A 21,488-nucleotide genomic window follows, 5' to 3' on the forward strand; every position below is an offset into this window, starting at 1 on the left:
GGTATTTCACTATGTGCCAGACTGGTGAACTGTATGTTCCGTCTCTCTCTGTGGTGACTTCATAGAGTATATCGCTTAAAGGAAACTTTAAAGTTGAACTTCAGATATAAACTGTTACTCAAAAGTCCACAACAGGGCTGGTTTTTCTGTAAGGATGCCATTTTGCAAAACCACAAGTGACAGTTCACCCAAAAGTGAAAATTCTGTCATCATTTACTCACCCTATTGTCATTTCAAACCTGTATGACTTTCTTTCTGCTGCAGAACACAAAAGAAGATATTTTGAAGAAAGTCGATGGCCCCCATTTCACTTCTATCGCATGGACACAAAACCAATGCAAGTGAACGGGGGCCGGTTACCAACATTCTTCAAAATATCTTCTTTTGTGTTCCGTGGAAGAAAGTCATACAGGTGTGAAATAACAAGACGGTGAGTAAATGATGACAGAATTGTTATTTTTGGGTGAGCTATCACTTCAAGGCGTGTGCATTTTACAGCCACGTGTTATTTTGGACCCAGACGCATACGTTACGTTCAATTTTCCCGAATCCCCCAAAGTGTGGCGTGACGAAAAGCAACCGCCGTCAAAACGCCGAGTTGTGTTATTTTTGTGCTTTGAAGAGAGATGAATGTTTGTCTGAAGGCTAAGACGCCACATGTGCACATCGCCACCCCCTACCCAGAATTCTCAGTAGCCTCGTCTACTGCGTGAGCTGTTTTTGCACCGAGGTTGATGTGTGAGACAGAGCGAGTGTTTTCTCCTTAGCTGAACCCTTGGCATCAGACACAAAGAAGACTTTGTGCACAGTTGGACTTGGCACCGAGCAATGTCATTGTGGATTCAGACTCTATAGGGATTGTGTATGAGGTAAATTAGGGGCGCTTGTGATGTAATGGTTAATATATATCAGCCCCTGTCTGAGCTGCTTCCAGCTGTTAAACCAGTTGACTGATTTCTCCATATACAGAGGGTTTTGGAAACTCTCAGAAGCGTTCCGCTCACAATGAGTCTCATTCACAATACGTGTTTTTACTTATATGCGCAACAAAGGAAGCCAGATTAACGTGATGTACACCCAAACCATCTCCAAATAAGAACAGGTCTAAAAGGTTTGGTCTGGACAAGGGTCATGGTTTGGGTAGACCTGCGTAGTGCCAGATATCCATCTTGACAGCTGTTGAGAGGTAGGCATGTGTGTCTGAGCGTGTATGTCATCTTGAATCTATCTTGACAGTGTTGGACAAGGAGGTGTAAATCACTGCTGGTGCTGTGAGAGATAAGAGCTTACCCACAATCCCCTGGGAGATCACCTTGTGATGCCTATGTGCGCGACGGGTTTGGGAATGCTTATGAAACGGATGTCGATGGCTCGTCTCCTAAATGCTATGTGCCTTTAATCCACACGTGGAGAGATTTACAGTCTTGACCTTCTTTTAAGGTCACAAGAATTGTGACTGAATGATATCGATTGACAGTGATGAAGCAAAGAGAGACAGATCTGTTATGTTAATTAAAGATGCATCGTGATGAATATTCTGTCATTTATTTTTCAACGGACGGACCTTTTTGGTCTGTGCACCCAACTCTGATTGCCTCTTTCTTTCAAGTTCCTCATCTCAGCAGCTCTGATCTTTCTCCTTTTATGATGTTTGCTAAACATGGTCAGGCAATGAGAGGTTGATGAGGCTCACCCGCTCCCCTAAGATGATTATTTGTCTTCTCTCTCGCGTCCACCGTTCTTCTTTGTACTTTATCCAATGTGTGTTGCCACATAAAACGTGGACGTTGCCAATGTTGATACAACCGTATACTTCCCTCTGATATGTTTTGATACAGCTGAGCAAAAGTTAAGCCTGTCAGTCATATATGATCTAAGCTCTGTTAGTGGAACCAAGAGAAAAAATGGTCTTGAAATTGAAGAATTGTTTCGTTTGAAGATAGCTACCCCTCTACTCTTTCCATCAGAATTTGTGGGTTTTAGACACAATTTCTGGAAAAGCTTCCAAAATCGGCTGAGTTGAGTTCTAAAAGGCCTGTTCATACAAAGAATAATGACTGGTGATTCAAAATCGATATAATAATATAAGTGCCTAGTGAATTTTAAACGGGAATCTGCAGCATGCCCATCCCAGGTCTGCACACCAAAAGCGAAGCATCTCGAGATTACTCGAAGGATTATTTTTCTCGCGTCACTCAAGAAGTGTCTTCTTTGTGCACCTGAACGTGTCAAACTGTACGTGTGTTGGTAAGCTCTTTGCGCATATATCCTGCTCGAGTTTTATTTTTTGACATTGCGCGGAAGACGCAATTGAGGCGAATATTGCGCATTTGCAGCAAACTCATTGCCTAGATTGCGTCATTTGTGTTGCCCGCTGCCTATTTCCCTCTATTCATGTCTCTGTATTGACTTTGTTTGTAATTTACTTGTGCCAATAATTGAATTTCCTTTTTTTGGTGTTGTGCGGAGACCGTTAGAATAAATATAACATTAGCGTTCTTAGTGTGAATGGGCCTTAAAGGGGTTCTCCACCCCAAAATGAACATTCTGTCATAATTTACACAACCTTAAGTTGTTCCAAACCTGTGTACATTTCTTTGTTCTGATGAACACAAAGAAATATATTTGGAAAAAATGTGACATTTCTGGGGCACCGTTGACTACCATAGTAGGAGACATTTAAATGGTAATGAAAAGGTGCCCTAAAGGTGTTTGTTTTCCTAAATTCTTCAAAATATCTTATTTTGTGTTCAACAGAACAGTTATTTTCCCTACTATGGTAGTCAATGATGCCCAGGAAATGTCAGTTGCTAACATTTTCCCAAATATCTTTCCCTTTTTTTTTATACATGCCAACTTGAGGGTATGTAAATGATGACAGAATTTTCATTTTTGGGTGATCAAGCAAGATGTAGATGTGTCATTGTATTGACGAGCATAATGTAAATAAGATACCAAGTTTAACAAAGCGTTTTCTCTCTGTAGTTGTGCATTAACATGGTGAATGAGCGGATTAAGAAGCACACCACAGAGGTCCTCTTCCAGTATGAGCAACAGGAATGTCTGCAGGAGGGGGTTGCCATGGAGACGATACGCTCCCTTTGCAACCAGCCAGCGGTATTGGACTTCTTCTTCCAGGTACAGAGTAATGGAGATTTTCTAAGAGGCGAGGAGACGGGAGAGGGCAAGGGCAAAAAGCAGCTTTTTCCCACCCTGAGGCTGTTGATCTTTTGTAAAGACCCCCGCTGTCGCCTCTTTAACTGCTAGGACTAGACTCTTCATTTAGTGACTAAATAATAAATGTGCCTGCTGACTCTTTTAAAAGGACAAGTTGATAAACACCTTCACAAAGACATGATGAATTCCCCTCGATGTGGTGAAGCCTGTTTTTTTAGACCATGACTTTTAGCCATTTGTCAGATGTGACCATTTTATGAGTCATCAAATGATTTCGGCCTTTGGCAAAACAGAGTGACACAGCATTTTACACACAAAAACAACATTTTCTCTTACCACACACACATTTCAGAGTTTTCATGAAAACCTTTTTTGTTGTTTTACAATACTGTATGTTTATAACTGTCAAGCAGCCACATCAAATCTGATGTATATCAAGGTTGTTTTAGTTGACTAAAATTAAAACTGAAAACATTTCTGTTTATTGAAATCAAATAAAATATTGGCCTAAAACTTAACTAACTAAATAAAAATGTAAATGTTGCCTCAGAAATAAACGGAAATAATTTTAAGGCACAAAATGATGCATATAAACAAAAACTTAAAATAAAATAAAAATAAATGAGTCTTATATAGCAACATAGAAAACAGACAAATAAATAATAAAATGACAAAAGCACGTAACAAAATTGCTAAAAATGTAACCAAAATTAACAACAACAAAAAAATCTCAAAATAAAAGCAATTTAAAAAGAATAAAACTACAATAAAGCTAAAATCAAAACTATAGTAACTCTGATGTATATCTTTAAACATTTAAAAGGTTGTTGTTTATTGTTTTATTCCTTAAAAATGTGCTATAGGCTAACATTTAGTATAATTCGTTTATTGTAACCTAATTAAACATTTCCATTGAAGAACAAAATAAAAGACATTTCATATCAAAGTTATGTCACTATTAAAGCAGCAGTCTGTAACTTTTGCCTCTCTGTCGCCATCTCTGTTTGAAATATTAAATTGCAGGTATTTACGTACTTGCCCGCAAAATCTAACCCGACAGCTGAAATTGTAAATCATTATTATAAATCAAATTAGGGGAAGGTAAAGAGACAGTTTCTGATTTTTATGTACTTTTTTTTCCATAAGAGTTATAAGTTGCAGCTTTAGTTTCTCAATGTGGCTTCAACGCTATATAGTATTTTTACATGGCTCTCTGGAAATGCTTGATTCCGTTTGGTCAGTTGCAGCATTTTGCGTCCTGATATTATATAGAAGGAACTCTAAACAGACCAAGAGATTTCCTCTGGCATGACATGCCGTTCTCATTTCACATAATTATATCACGTCCATTTATTTATTTACTTGGTACATTCTCCCGGCAAAGCCCCGAACGTAACTGTATGTGTTGCAGAAGCCTCAGGGCGTGCTGTGCATCATTGATGAGGAGAGTCAATCCCTCCGACGGTGTGAAATCAACCTTTATAAGCGTCTGCAGATGCAGCTGGATTCCTCCTGCACTGACTGCATTTCCCTCACAACCAAAGATGGCAACGGGAACCCCCCACCCAAAGACCAGGGGCCATCGTTTACCGTCACTCATTACGCCGGCAAGGTGGGTTACGGGAAGCTACACGCTTGGATGTGCACACGCAGAGTTATCAGTCATGTGCTCAGCCTCATTTCACACACAAACACAAATGCATAGTCCGAGCCTTCCGAGAAACTCTCCTGAGAGTCAACACGCTATGTCATGCTGAGAGAGAAGGTTATTAATAGAGCTCGGCTCACATGTGTTTGTGTCTCCTCCTTATTGCAGATGACCTACGACCTGACCGGCTCGCTGGAGAGGAACAGGGATGTTCTGCCACAAAACATTCTGTTTGTTATGAAATGTAAGCTGTCAATTTGATCTGTACACGGTCACAGCTTAAAAAAGTTTACCATGGTAGCCAAAATGCCATAGTTGCTATAATGATTTTAAAGTAATAATAAGTGATCAACCTATTTAGGTAGCATTTTAGATCACTATATGTGCACCTGCACTCTTTAAAATAAAGGTGCTTAAAAGGTTCTTTACAGCGATGCCATAGAAGAACAATTTTTGATTCCAGAAAGTACCATTCAGTCGAAGGTTCTTTAAAGCACCAGCTCTTTCTTACCTTTTTATTATCTGAAGAATCTTTTTTTGCCTTTTTTGCCTTTGCACCTTTATTATTAAGAGTGTGCCTTTACAAAATGTAGCAAGATTATTAATGAATAGACATATAATTCTGAATAGTAGAAACGGTTTAATTTAATTCAAGATGTTATATTACCTTGTGTTTTTGTATTTTGTATGCTTTTTCTACGGTTTCCGAACCTGTCCTTATTGTCTTGCATTGCACATCAATTATAATGTAGTGAAAGAAGGGCCAACGACACCAATTTTGCGACATCAGTTTCAACGATGAGCCACTTTGAATCTTTCTCTAGCTTAATCTGTCACAAATACACACAAACTGTCACTGCAATACTAGGGGCCGATTGACGGAGGCTGTCTAGTTAAGGAGTGAGATTCATTCTCTGCTTTGTTTACAATTGGCTAATGATCGTGTCTCTACAGATTGTGTTGTTTTTTTGTTTTTTATGATTTGCACATACAGCGTTTGAGTCTACTAATGTGCTGTGTTGTGGAAGCTGCTTTGAGGCAGTCAAGCTGCAAGCTACTCATAATTGAGAGCAGTTTAACTACATCAAGTTACTCTTTAATGAAATATTACAAAATCTTCATAAATGTCAATCAAATCAGGAATGATGTGATTTTATCACTTTTTTGAACGCTCAGAGCTCATTCTAAAGGCAGGCCTCCTCATGTCATTCACCAGGGAGACTACATTACTGTACAAAGTAAATAACATTACAATAATATTGAACATGAACAACTTATTTATAGTTATTGTTGGAATTTAAAGCATTTTGTAAGCTTGTTGTTTATGCGTGAGCAAGGTGCCCAGATATTAGGGATGGGCAAAATCATATTCGACTATTTGAGCTCACAAAAAATGAATATTCGAATATTAGTTTTTTAAAATTAAGTGAATAAAGACGTCGTTTTGACGTTTTTATTTAATCACAATGTTACATCATGTTTATAATTATAATTAAATATTAATAACGCACTAATATTATATCTTGTATATATGTTTTTTATGTTGAAAAGATTAGCAATGTTAATCTGCATTTAAACCCACGGGACGCAAACGCATACAAAAACAAAACGTACAAAACACAATGTAGGCCTATATTGACCGTCTGTGGTATATGATTATCTTGTTTATTTTGTTTTACATATTCTCAAGAACTCTGTTCCTCGGTTAACATTAAAGCATATATAATAATACTATTTTAATTATAAATTGCTACCAGGATCTGAGACGTTCAACAAAGTTTATGAATAACATAGTCTACAGTAACTTGAAATACATTTAAAATAAAAATAATTCATAAAACGGATATGCTAATATCATATAGTAATGAACAGCATCATTTCACTTTTCTGTGTGCATGACTCTAAATCTGTGGGCACACAAAACTAAAGTGTAACAAAACTACAGTCATTCTGTAACACTACACGGCTAACGCTATTACAAAATGTAGGTTAAATAGTAAGTGTCACTTTTTTCCTGAATTACTCCATTGAATCTGATATCAGATGTGCTAACATGTGAACATGTGTCTGTTATGACCTTCGCAGTCGTCCTTGCTGAAACACGTTTGTAACTGTCCACCCTCACCTCATGTAACTCCTCCCTCGTTGAGGAGGTCAGAGGTGGACGTGAGGCAGGAGCGTGTGCGCACGGCGAGATGTGAATGGGCTGCTGTTGTTTGTGTGCGGGTTCGAGGGGGGGGGTGTAAACGAGGGAAGACAATTAGCTCTGGCGCCTGTCGTAATTAAGCTCTAAACGTGTGTTTATTTTCTCTTCCTTTCCCCTCGAGCAGCTAGTGAGAGCGTGCTCGTCCATCAAATGTTCCAGTGTAAGCTGACTCAGACGGGCTCCCTGGTTCCCCAGCACCAGCGACTGAGGCTTCGTGGGCCCAAAGGCACGATTCTTAACAAGAGTGCTACGCTTACCCCTGCCAGAGACGCCAAGAAATATGTGGAGCTTAATAAGGTGCAGACAATTGCAAAACAATTTGCGCTTGCAAAAAATGTATGTTGTGGGATGCTTGTTTGGTCACATCAGACATGGTGTGAAAAAGCCTTTATATTTCACAACGTTGTGCGCTGTTGTGGTAAATGACTGTGTGATTTGTAAACATGTGGTTCCCTTCCGCTATGACGTAGATGTTACAGTGATCGCACACCACATGTCCACAAACAGGCCAGAACAACAATACTTTTAGCTTATCGAGCTTGTGCTGGGAAGTGACCTAAATTACACACTGTTACCCCAAATACCTTCTTTCAATTGATCCGCTTCCCACAGCTAGCTAAACTCTGCAGGGAAAACACAGGGCTTTAACCGATCGCCCGCGTCACACCGGTCACAAACACGCAGCTATAAACACGAAAGAAGATATTTTGAAGAAAGTTGGAAAGCGAACAGCGCCGGCAGCCATTCACTTCTATTGTATGGCCACAAAATCAATGCAAGTGAATGGGGGCCGGTTACCAACATTCTTTAAAATATCTTCTTTTGTGTTTTGTGGAGGAAAGAAAGCCACACAGGTTTGAAATGACAAAAGGGTTGAGAAAATTATGACATTTTTTATGTTTCGGTGAATTATCACTTTATTAATCATTTACATTAATGCTAAATGAAAAAAGAGAAATGTTTTGAGTCGCGGTAAATAGCATTTAGGAAGTAAAATGTGCTTAAAAACTGTATTGGTTTGAGAAAAACACTTAATTTTCTTGAGGAAAACTTGAAGGTGTTACTTAAATGGATTCGTTTTTTTCCTTTTTTTATTCACCCAATGCTTCATTTTTATCAGTGAACTTTGAGCACTTCTTTCCCGATAAAGTGCCTCTCTATGCCTTATTTCTCATCTCTCCCTTCCATCTCTTCTGTACAGTGTTGGGTGTAACTAGTTACTAAGTAATTAGTTACTGTAATTTAATTACTTTTCCCTTGAAAAAGTAAAGTAAGGGATTACTCTTATTTTTCTGTAATTTAATTAGTTACTTCTGATGTAATTAAACTAAATACTTTGTGTAATATGTGTGTGTGCAGAAGAGGAATTTACATCAAAATTCAAAGTCTAACTTTAAAATGCGTGCTTTAATGTATAATTCTCACATTTGTAATTAATAATAATACTTTATGTAGTTTTATATTATTTATTTGAATAAATTAAAAGAGCCGTTTCATGTCTATCCTTGAATCACTTAACTCATTAAGGTTGATGTTGGATATAGAATGTAATTAGTAATAAGTAATTAAATACTTTTTGAAGAGAGTAACTTGTACAGTAATCTAATTACATTATCGAATGTGTAATTAGTAACTAGTAATTAATTACTTTTTCAAAGTAACTTCCCCAACACTGCTTCTGTATATCTAGGTCAGGGAGGGGTGTGTGTGTGTGGACTTTATATCCTGGTGGGGACCTAAACCTGAATGCACACCAACACATGAGGACTCGTTTGACTCGGGGAAAAAAAGCTTATCAATCGTAAAGAACAATATTTTTTTAAAAATCTAAAAATGCAAAAAGTTTTCTATGATCTTTAGGTTTGGGGTAGGGGATAAAATATACAGTTTGTATAGTATAAAAAACATTACGCCTATGGACTGTCCCCACAGAGATAATAAACCAGATGTGTGTGTGTGTGCGAGCTGTCTAACAAGCTCGGTCTTATGTAAGCCGCACAGAACATGAGCCGCTGGCACCCCTGGTTGCCCACATCATGAGGACCAGGCCCACAGTTCCCTGCTTACATAAGCGCTTGTTTGATTCCCCTTGAGTGACCGAGACAGTAATATGAAGTAAGATTATGAAATTCTGCTGCGGTTTGAAGGAAAAAACACAGATGAGCGGTTTGGTTGGTTCAGTTTGACCTTTGATGAGAGAATGGGATAAACATGATTTTGTTTTATTTGGGCGTCTTCTTTTTATTGTGTCCTGAAAATGAGAAGATTTGGTGCTGTGGTCATGGTCAAGAATTTCCTCTTTTTCTGGGAATTGGGGCATCCCAAAGATATTTTGATGTAAAACAGGCCTTTACTGCGAAATGCCACAATTTTTTTTCCTACTGAGTTGCTACATGACTAAGCCGTGTCATCAACGTCTTTCCATTTATTATTATATTATTCCATCAGAACATCTGTTTGCCTTAAGAAAAGCATATTGCACATTTTTAACGTTTCAAATACCAGTTTAAATACCAGATTTGTTCAGTACAGTCATGTGTTGTTTTTATGTCCTGTCCTGTTTGTATAATGATATCACTGTTTAAAAAATGAAAAAAAAGGAATGGTCATCAAAACAGCACAGTATTGCATAAATATGCTGAGAGGTTTGAAAATGCAGCATTCAAATATAAAAAAAAACTTTTTTGGAACTTTGTAATACCTTGGTTTATCTTGGTAATAAAAAAGTGATGTATAAATATTAACAATTTAGTTACATTATATTACCATTATGGACACCATCACAGTGCTTTTTTATTGATATTTTTTCCCAATAAGTTTTATTGAAACACAGAGATTAAAGATCTATTGCAATCTTACATATTTTGTTTCTTTCGCCCATAAACATACAAACAGGAGAGAGAAAAGAAAAGGCTTTTTTACAAAACAATAAAGAGGTATGGAAGTTCTGAAGGAAGCGTCGCTGCAAATGTGTGTGGCTCCAAACTATTTGAAAGTTGTAAAAGCAGCGTGCAGAAACTATATCATCAGTTTATTGAATCTGTTGATTGTTCTAAATTGAATTACAAGAGGATAGACCATAATGTATATCATCACTCAGCCAACCTCAAGCTCTATATGTTGCGGTCGTAGACTGAAGCGGTAAGAATTCAATTTCAAACACACGTCCCAATAAACTGCTGCTTTAAGCTTGAGTTCTCACCGGTTACTGTATGAATCAGATAATCAAATGCAATACAGACACAGAATCAGACATACGTCCTGTGATATTTTTCTGTTACTGTAATCCAGAATGACTCCAGTTCCCAGAATCGACTCTCTTCAGTGCTAAAAATCATGATGTTGCTGATATAGCAGAACTATGATCTCAGAAACTTTCCAGATCCTGAGTCACCTTGGTGAAATGAATGCCTTTATGTTGACCTAGATCCATTAAGCCATCTAAACTCAATTTCCCCCAAATGACATGATTCTAAAGTATAGAGAGCAAATGAAGATAACCAGTGAGGAGGGTCTGATTTTTTAATAAAGAATGGCGCATACACACTTCCGCCATGAATAGAAATAGCGCATTACAGAAAATACAGAAAACTGCGTTTATGTAAAATCAAAAGTGTGTGTGTGTGTGTGGGTGTGTGTGTTGAATGATTCATTCATAGCTCTTCTACAACTCGGTTGCTATGCCAACATCATCTTTTAAAGGCGTGGGGATATGAATAGGCACATGTGCAGTACAGCTCATCCTTTTCATTCTCTGCTTTATTCATGCTGTTGGCACAAAGTGTTTTGGGGAACTTAAGCCAGACAAAAAATGGATAGCTTTACGTTGCAAGGATCCTGCACTTAGTAATGTTTCCTTATCTATGCGATGGCATTCATACTTTGTTCATTGTGGTTTAATTGGCCCTTTGCTAAGCCCTGTCTTAAAACACTACTGGCCGATCACGACAACAGACAAGCTTACAGGCTTTACTTATTTCTAGGTTATTTTATAAGTTTATAAAATACATGTGGGTTTGAAAGTTTTGAACAGAATCTTACAAAATTCTGAGACGGAGTCAAATTCTTTTTGGTGTCACTGTATGGTAAACGCACATGTACAATCGAGCGTCCTTGCAGTACATAAGACACAATTTATGGAAATGCTCGGGTGTCTAAAAGTGTGCTGTGTTTTTATTTGGTTCCGTGTAGCTCCTGAAGAAGAAGGGAGCGACGTCCTTCCTCCAGAAGCTGGAGCGCTGTGGACCGGTTACTGTGGCAGTTCAGCTGAGGGTGAGTACACAGACACATGAAAACTCCAAAACCTGACCTGACTCGATGTGACCTGACCTATTTGGATGCTGTGATGTCATCAGGCTTAAAAAAACACTCAACAAAAACAACAACAAAATAAAAGTGCCATAGAAACGTCTTAAAGAGTTTACCCCAAAATATGACCGTTTACTTGCCCTAATGGTGTTCCACTGTGAAACAAATGAAGTTATTCAAATATTTTAGTTGTTATTAAACCGAAACGTATGGATTCAGTGTTATGCCTTCAGAGGTTTAATCCAGGTCTTCTCAACGTGTGCCCTCAGAGTTACTTTGTATGACGATAAGGCCATAATTTATGTCATTATTCACTCTGAAATCAATGATCATGTCAATACCATTCAATTTTATTGATTTCCGTGGGTCTTTTAACTAAACGTCACTACAGAAGAAACAATAAACAAGAAGCGTACGAGAGAGTAAATGATGGTGGTTTTTTTGGTAGCTCTTGCCTTATAAGCCCATGTGTTTATGGTTTAAAGAACAGGCTTCAGAAGAAGTGCTCTTTTGTTCTGCTGGCCTCTTTGGCCCAGTGTGGTTTGTGGGCAGAAAAGATTTTGGCCTGCTGATGTCTCGGTGATTAGGGTGGATGAAGAATGAGGGCATGGTTTTGGATAGCACTTGGTTCCCTTGAAGATTGTTAACACTATGGCTGTGTGAACGCTGTTCTGTTTGTTTCTTCACATCCCGACACAGCAAAATAGGTTCAGCTAATGGGACTGTTTGTCTGATGGCAGATGGGTTTGTTTTGATGAAACATCTTTCATTTAAGAATGGTCAGTATTTAAGCCAGTATTATGAACTAGAAAATCACACATCCACCTATCACAATTCTCTTGAATGGTTAGATCACAGAAAATGGTACTGTCATCATTTACTCGATTCAAACGTGTGCTCCATAAAATAAAAGCTAACAAATCTCATTTGCGTTTGCATTTTCTTGCGTTTCAAAAGACTTAAAATGTAGTGCACAGGTTGTATGCCTTTCTTGGAGCTTATTGCTTTGCTGAAATAAAATTTTTTTTTTTTTTGCTGAATTTTTTTTTATATGGGGTTGGATCAACAAGAGGATAATAAATAACATTTTTGGGTGAACTACTCGGCTTGTCCACACCGGGTAGATAATCGCACGTGTTTATCGTCGATGTTTAACGCCTCGTGACTAAACAAAGGGCGCCAATGCGAGTGTGCACACCGACGTGCAAAACGGCAGGTGTAAAAGCGTCATTTACAAAAAACACCTCGGGCTCGTTTTTTTTGGTTTGACGCGCCACGTTAAAAACTGGCCGACCAATGAGATTGCCGCTTTTGTTCACGTGCCTGGAGCTGCTAAAGTTACAGTAAAACACGACTTGGTGGCGCTCAAGCACAAGTCTTGCCGATCACACATTGACGAAGAGGAAGCAAGATGAATTCTTCTTTAAAGCGGCCCTAACACACGCGGTTTCTGCCAATCTCATATTAATCTTGAGTACCTATAGAGTAGTATTGCATACTTCGTATCTTCGAAGAGTGTTTAGTTTGATCACATTTATAAAAGATAGATATTTTCCGAAAGCATACGGTGCGTGCGGGGGGGAGGGGTAGGCTGAACTAAAGCACGTGCGCACCCATTGCCAACAAAACACAGACATCAGTTTCACTCACCGCATGCGGTTCATGTCCGGCATCTTTTAGCGCTGGGACGGCTCCATATATCAGTTTCAAACGATCTCCAAATCCAGCGTTATATCCACCGTTTATATAACATTCATCACCCAAATGCAGTGAACAAACAAACACCTGAACTTCACGAACGTATGCTCTCTCTCTCTCTCTCTCTCTCTCTCTCCTGCACACAAGTGAAAGTGACGTCTGCGCACGCTCCTTCTCCTGCTCTCCTTGCTGCCGCGTGGGCATGCCGCGTGCTTTTCCGGGAGGATTGTCCAATAAGGGACTAAGAAAAATTGTTACGAAACAGTTTTATGTGTTTGAAAAAAACTTTCCGAAACCTGTACGATCGCTGGGGGAGTGTATCGAGCACAGAAATACTACGTAATACGCCCAACTCGTTTTTTGACAAGTTGACCATGTTAAGCATGAAAAGTCAGCACGTTTAACATTGTAAAGAATTCAGAATGCATGACACACCGTTGCACCACCCCTTTGAGCGCCATGTATGTCAGGGAGTTCATTTGCACGTTCACTCGACTTATCGGCAGTGAAAATCGTTTGGGTATGAACGCCGAAAAACGTTGGCGATAAGCGCGTGCGATTATCGTCCCGGTGTGTACAAGTCTTTAATGTCTACTTTAGAAAAAATATATATTAATAAGAATAATTTCATATTAATGTATTAATATAACATTTATTAACAAATCAATAAATACGCCAGTTTTGTGCATGTTTTTTATTCAATTCAGGCTAGAACATTCAATAAAAAATATTTTGAATCCACTTTTCGAAACCAAAATTCAATTTGACTCTGGTATTTTTGAATCGGTTATGAAGAAGAACCGGTTCTCATATGCCATCCCCGCTGATGTCAACATAAAGCACACGCACAGCTCTCCTTCCACCAATGCGAAGAGCCCCTTGCAAGCACGCCCACCTCATCAAATAGCGTCACATTCTTGCATACAGACCTGCATCGCGACCTCGTTCTCATTGCAGAGGCATGCAGCTTCACGTATGAGCACCATATGTGCACGCCTGCACCACGACCTGATTTCAGACCCCGTTTCTGTGTTTGTGCGAGAAGATGGAAAGACTACTGCAAGGGTTTGTGGGGAAAAGCACACTGTGTTCCTCTCTAATCTGTCCTCTCTGTGCTGGGCATGAAGCCGATTACATCACAAAGAACGTTCAATGCACACCGTCCGCACAAACACAAACACACGCATTATTTATCCGCAACTAAATAGCTCCCAGAAGGGAACAGCAGAAGAGAACAGAAATCCTTCTTCACAATAATAAATAACATCAGGTCTAATGTGTTTTTCATTAGCGTTTGCCCTCACGGAAAGATGGAACAGTCGTAACTGGCAGCTTTTTTACTTTAGTCCTTTGAATAGCTGATTGTGTGTGTAATGGCCCGCCGCCGCGTCTCCCCATCACTCTTTTATTGGCTGGCGTCAGGAGAAATGTCACATGACAATGACGGGCACACTGGAGGTCGTGCTGACTCAGACCCATAAGTCTCTGCTCTTTCGGTGTTTTGACATCATCAGTAGAGTGCCAGCCTTTTTTTTGTTTTGTTCTGTGTCTCAAAAGCAAGTCTTTGGCTTTTAGTCTCTACAGAAAGGAACAATTATTCTGACTAATTTCATAAGGGGTTTAACTATCAAGAAGAGTTTATTACCATCAACTGTATAAATGAATAGTTCGCCCACTTTAGTCATTATTTACTCATTGTCATATTATTACAAAGCTGTATGGCTTTTCTTTTTCAGATAATCATTAACGGAATAGTTCAATAGTAGGTTTTGTGTCTCTTTAAAAACGAATTTATGAAGAATGTGTTGTATTCTTATACTGCACAGTGATGAAAGATAATTGAGACCGTTAAAGCGATAATTTCCCCAATAAGAATTCTGTCATCATTTATTCACCCTCGCGTAGATCAAAACCTGTAAATGACTCTTTCTTCAGTGGAACACAAAAGAAGATATTTTGAGAAATGACTCCATTTTGTGTGCATACAGTGGAAGTTAATAGGGGCCAATGTTTTGGGTTACCAGCATTCTTCAGAATATCTTCTATTGTGTTCTGCAGTAAAAAGAAGTCAAACAGATTTGAAATGACATGAGAGTGAGTAAATGATGACCAAAATTTTGGGGGGGGGTCTCTTTACTCTTCAAAATGATACCATAAAGTCCGTTATAACTCCATATAATTGGGTAATATGGCAACAGATTTTGATTCAAGTATAATGATGTATCAATTTTTAAGTATACATAATTCATATGGACTATGTTTTGAAACATATGATTTTTTGTCATTTGGTAGGTTGACAGGCTCATCCCCCGTTAACATTCATTATAAAGAAGACTGGCTACTCTTTCTCAACATTTCTGTTTTTGCAACCCACAGATATAAAGCTTTTTCAAATAACATATTGGTACATATAAAAATGGAATGAGTAAATAAAAATAATGTTTTTGGGTTTACTATTTTTTTTAAACGTATTTAAAAAATCAGCTTCCGTCTGGACCTGCTCCTGAGCGGTGACAGATGGTAAGAGGAGGCTGCACGGTGACTCATGTTGCTACAAAAATGGAAGCAAACAAAGTCATCGAGACATACTGAAGTACTTAAACATAACATTATGCAAACAGTGCTCACCGTCTATTATCTTCCTGCCTTTTTCTTTCCAGAACTCTCTATCCGAGATCACCAGTAAACTGCAAGCCTGCACACCCCATTTCGTTCAGTGCGTGAGGCCTAACACCATCGGAAAGCCTGATGTCTTTGACAGCTTCCACGTCTCATCTCAGCTCCAGTATGTGGGGGTTCTGGAGATGGTCCGCATGATCCGCTACGGATACCCGGTCCGACTATCTTTCGCAAACTTCCTGAGCAGGTGAGATCTTATATCAACCCCTCAGTGGGTAAACCGATTGCATGGCACATTCCAAAAATGGCTTACAGACTGTCCCGTTACTGTAAACAAATAAAGGCACAAGTCCTTTGAGAGAACTCCAAATACGTTACATTATATTTCTGTACCCCTACTACTCGATTCACAGCGTTTTCCCACACAACGTTCCGTTTTCATATACAGTCAATCCCGACTAACACGGACTGGGGTAAGGCATCTGTTAAACTCTATGCGGTTGTATACTGCATTATGTTTCTTTCTGCTAAGGAGCACAAGGTGTTTACCTCAATGTCTCAATCCATTTCAGCAGCCCGGTCAAATAAGGTAAAGTGGCTTTCCGGGGGAAATATATCGTAAGTGCACTTTCTCAGATGCTGATGTGTGTCAGCCGACTCTAGTCTGCACTACGAGTTGGAGATGGGCTTTCGGTTCAGCCGAGGTGATACACAACTGTATATGGCGTGTGTGCGCAGGTGTTGAGAATTGCATCTCCGGGTGTGACTTAAAGGGATATTCCAGCCAAGAAGCAACATTTCCAACATTTTCCAAGTCGAGCCGTTCTTTGATCGACGCATGCACTTTTTGGAGCTTCAAAAAATTGCCCACCGTTCACTCCCATTCTACCGCTTGGAAGTAAAAAGATGCGTGGTAATATAACTCCGACTGCATTATTCTTCAAGAATAAAGTCATATTCAGTTAGGATGCCTTGAGGGTGAGTAAAACATTGGCTGAAATATCCCTTTAATGGCGATTGTGAGAACTGTATTTTTGCGCACCTATTTTTCTGAAGGGGTGATAATGGGGCAGTTTTGGAGAGCATGAAGTGCTCTCGGATAGGTCACTCTGATCTTAGCTCAACTTCTCATGACTGGAACAAAGAGAAATGGGATAACGCATCGAGGAGACGGTGCGGCGGGAAAGATTGGAAATTGGATTGAGAAAGGGGGCAGGATGTAATTTCAAGAAATCTTGCCCGTGCTTCTCAGAATGTGAAAGTGGGAGATAAAAGCGTGAGGCAGTACGAAAGGGGAGCAGGCTGTTCCTTCTGTCAGACAGAGAGGTTCAGCGTGACTTCGGGTTCATCTTCCTCTGGATCATGGCGCCTCTTCTTCATGTCACACTGACACTCCCAGAACAGAACGGGTCCTCGGCATAGTGTTCCTGCTCATTTCACACAGTGCCGGAGAGGCTTATAAAGTCCTCACTCCATCTCTGACACCTTCTCTTCTATAACTCCTTTCAGCTTCATCTCTGTCTGATGTTTAAACCTGGGTTACATTGTAGTTTTGGCATTTTTACTCATTTCTCCTTGTGTTATTTGAATTTAGTTGATTTAGTTCGATTCAGCAATTACATTTCATTTGTATTTCCTGGGCACTGGCAAGAAATGCTTTTCATTTCTCACCAAAGTAACATACAATATGTAGGTAAATATGAATTCAGTTATATTTATACAATTCACAGATAAAAATAAAATGAGTAATTCACCCAAAAATGAAAAATCTGTCATCGTTTACTCACCGTCTTGTCATTTCAAACCTGTATGACTTTCTTTCTTCTACTGAACACAAAAGATTTTTTGAAGAATGTTGATAACCAAACAACCAATGGACCACATTGACTTGAACTGTATGAACACAAAACCACTGGGACATTTCTCAAAACATCTCCTTCTGTGTTCCACAGAAGAAAGACTCATTTACAGGTTTTGAACTATACGTGAAGGGGAATAAATGATGACAGATTTTTTATTTTTGAATGAACTCTCGTTAAAATAACATTGTTGTAGTCTAAATCCAATTTATTTTTCTCATTTCAAGGACATTTTTCTTTAAGATGCATAGATGTTTTCGACCGAAATTCTGTTTAAAACATTATTATTTGTAGCGTACAACAACAGCTCTTGTTTACACTTCATAGTCATTTTTGCTTTTTCCAGCTCTGCTGTCAGTTGTGTTTTCGTCGTTTTTCTGCTTTCAGATTTACTCCGGGGTCTGATCATCTAATCTCCTCCCCGCTGTTCTTCTAAGCGATGTAATTCAACGTGCTTCTTTCATTAGAGCACACCGTTCTCTTTATTTCTCCGTGTATGGGATAAAAGGATTACGGTAACATTCCAGCGTGATAATGAATCGGGACACTGCTGGTCACATGACACTGAAAGTTTCCACTACTCTGCTGTAAACATCATGAATCTTTCAGAAAGAGAGAGCAAGACTGGAAGAAAGAGAGAGAGAGCAGGACACTTTATCCTCATAAAACATTTTAGCTTGTAGACTGTAGCTCGTGTTGATGTGGGATTAAATGGCCCAGACTGGTTTGTGACATTTGTGTGTTTAGACTGCGGGATAAAATGGCACAGATTCTCATGTGATATCGAATCATGTTTTGACTATGTAAAATGAGGTAGTTAACAGAACCTGTCAGGTCATGACATATGCCTTCCCTTTATTTACATAACGTATAGCGGCAGAGAGACCTTCTCGTGATGCGTTGTGTTTCCCTGCGAATGCCTCACTGGGTGACGTGGTGCCATGTGCAGGGTTTGTTTTCGTTCCAGTGTGTACAACGTGCGTTAACATCACAATGAGACTGCGGCGGGCCAGACAGGGCAGCAGAGAGGCCAGACGATTGTGATGGAAATTTTAGGCTTTTCGAGCGGGAGGTTGGCTGATACAGAGGTCAATTTTCATGGGTGACGCATCGCCAACATTATGTGTGTACGCTCTTTATGAAAGTCAAGCTGCTCATATATGTGTGCACGTGAGCTTTTGCATCTTAATCGCTGTCTATATAAGAATGCGTAATGCAAATCCTGTTTTCTTTGGGACGTTAGAATTTCATGTCCCAGACACATTCTGGTTTTCAAAATGCCAGCGTTGTTCACCTTCTCTTAAGTAATAAGTTACAGTATATGCTGTCTGTTGATTTACTGGTTCAAAAACAGATTCCAGCATAATGGATGTGACATTTGCCAGTCAAAACCTGAATATAAATTCTCAGAGAATGTATTTATTACCAATCGATTGAATCATCTGTTTATATTTTCCTAAACGTCCAGATATCAGAAAAATATCACTTTTAAGAGTGATATTTTAATATATAATATAAGATATATTATTATATATAAGATGTATAGAGTGATAGAGTTTTCTGTTTTAAAACATACTTGGATTTATGTGAATCAATTGTTAAAGAAGCAATAATAGGGATGACATTTGCATGGAATTGCCAAGATGTCACAAGAAAGTTTTATAGCTCGTTATTTTTTGGCCTTTGATATATTCATTAATCTTTTTTTTTTCATTTCAACCAAATTTTAGATAATAGCAATTAAATCCATTAAAAACTGCACAATTATAACACATACACATATAACCATAGAAATCAATTCTTCCAGCAATTTTTGTAGCATTTTTTATTCCAGCAATTTTTCTAAAGTTTAAATTATAAGCACTAATAAAAAAAGTCCTAAATCTTTTATAGTCATGTGACCAGGAACAGCCACCGCCCGCATCCACATGTACAAATTTCCTTATTATATAGTATGCTAAATGAGTAGTATGCAATATACTGATTTTAACAGTCAGGATGTACTTCATGTATTACATTACGGCACAAACTGTCACTGTATGGGATTGACAGCAGTCTTTGTATAAAATGTGAAAATAAAAAGTGCATTAAATTGAAACTCTTAAAGGTCCAATGTGTACTTTTTTGGAGGATCTATTGACAGAAATGCAATAGAATATACATAACTATGTCTTCAGAGGTGTATAACGACCTTACATAATGAAGCGTTATGTTTTTATTACCTTAGCATGAGCTATTTCTGTACACATAAACAGCGGGTCCCCTTACATGGAATTCGCCATGTTGTTTCTACAGTAGCCCTGAACGGACAAACTGCTCTACAGAACGCATTTCGTAAATAGGTTATCTTCTTCGCCAAAGAAGCGAAAACGTGACAGCATCTTTGTCCTGTGAGAGCCACCGTAGTGCTTCGAAAGGGGGGGGGGGGAGGGGGAGTGAGCTGTTGGTTTTGCAATTCGCAACCTCACCACTGCAGGTTCAGGTTCATTGGACCTTTCCCATGTGTTATGTTTAGTGAACCATTATATTTGCTAAATTTGTATCCCAGTTACCTTGCTGTTTCAAGCTCTTTTTTGCTACTCTGTTCATGGAGAGTGTCATTTGCCACCGCTCATTTCATCCAGTTTATTTGTACTGCATAAACACTTCGAACTCGCAGATCATGTGATATTTATTTACTTTCACCTAGTGAGTGGCTTAATGGATAACAGCTGAGAACAGGAAACCCTGCAATAATAAACTGATTTACATAAGACCACATCCCTGCTTTCTCTCGTTTTCTCTTTCTCTCTCTTACGCACACGCATACAGTTCTAATTTCAAGGGGAGGGGCTAAAGCTTTGCTTTTGTGAAAGCCATAGCACATTGACTTGCACTACATTAATATGCATGCTCATACACACAAACACAGTCTACGCTCTTCATCGTCTGCCTGTTTTTTGACAGCAGAAATGCCGTCAGTGGTTCTTTAATGTTATAATGATACTCAAGATAAGATATGATGGTCTGTCGTCGTCCTTCTGTTTTATTGTGGGGCGACGTTGGCTGATTTTCCCCCTTCCATAACCCCAATTTGGAGCTTAACTGCCAGGCAGTTCGGCCCTTTAGAGTTCATATGACTCAATCCCCAAAGGCCCCACAAACTCTGAGGGCATCGATAATTTTCATATTCATATACAAGAGGTCCTGGGTCTCCCCTGGCTCCTTTTATGGTTTACGACTCCTGCGGGATGCTGTTGGTCTTGGTCAGCGGACATTACCATACAGAAGGGGGGGTTAGGGGAAGTTCAGAACTGCTGGGCTGCTGTAAATCACGTTGAAAGGGAACTGCTGAGTTAATTTGGCTTCAGGTTTAAGCCAGTGTTTCACCCAACACACGGAGGAGATCCCCCTCCGCCGCCCCACTGCATAAGACCTTTCTTGGTTGCTCCCACCCATCCATCTGTTCACCATGTGCTTCTGCATCTGTATTGGTCCACCAGAGTCTGTGAGTGGAGTTGTGTAATTGTTGCCTGCAACGAGGAGCTTTTTGTTCAAGGTGTCTGCATGTATAAGGGAATAGAATGTACGACAAAAAATGGCTACAAAACAGAAGATTTAATTTAATGGCACGGCTTTAAGTGGTATACAGTTGTAATAAGGTTCCATTTGTTAACAGTAGGTATTCTATTATTTAACTTGAAATATATATATTATATAATATATAATATTTTAAAGCATTTATTCATCTTTTTTATTGGATAATAAAAATACAATTGTTCATTAAAATTGTCAGATACAGGATACCCGATACATGGATACAACAACAGATACATGCCCTCTAAAATTGACTTCTGGGGTATTTTAAACTTTATAATTGTTATTATTATAATTATTTTATTCTGTTTATTATCAATAGTGCATCTGGCATGACATGTATTTTTATTATTAGTGTCTATTTATAGAGTACATTAAAATGTTGTACGCATCATAT

The 21,488-nt window shown here is 38.9% G+C and overlaps 1 protein-coding gene across 6 annotated transcripts in view; it reads left to right on the forward strand.

Annotated features, from left to right (window-relative positions):
* The window catches only part of myo16 (myosin XVI), a 184,927-nt gene that overhangs the window by 124,144 nt on the left and 39,295 nt on the right, over nt 1-21,488 (forward strand). For all 6 annotated transcript variants that reach the window (XM_057336149.1, XM_057336150.1, XM_057336151.1 and 3 more), the window contains exons 22-27: nt 2,986-3,138; nt 4,589-4,789; nt 4,994-5,069; nt 7,156-7,328; nt 11,223-11,303; nt 15,698-15,903. In XM_057336149.1, coding sequence (XP_057192132.1) covers nt 2,986-3,138; nt 4,589-4,789; nt 4,994-5,069; nt 7,156-7,328; nt 11,223-11,303; nt 15,698-15,903 — 890 coding nt within the window. The remainder of the gene's footprint in view (nt 1-2,985; nt 3,139-4,588; nt 4,790-4,993; nt 5,070-7,155; nt 7,329-11,222; nt 11,304-15,697; nt 15,904-21,488) is intronic.

Source organism: Triplophysa rosa, linkage group LG6, assembly GCF_024868665.1.
Source record: "Triplophysa rosa linkage group LG6, Trosa_1v2, whole genome shotgun sequence".
Lineage (NCBI taxonomy): Eukaryota > Metazoa > Chordata > Actinopteri > Cypriniformes > Nemacheilidae > Triplophysa > Triplophysa rosa.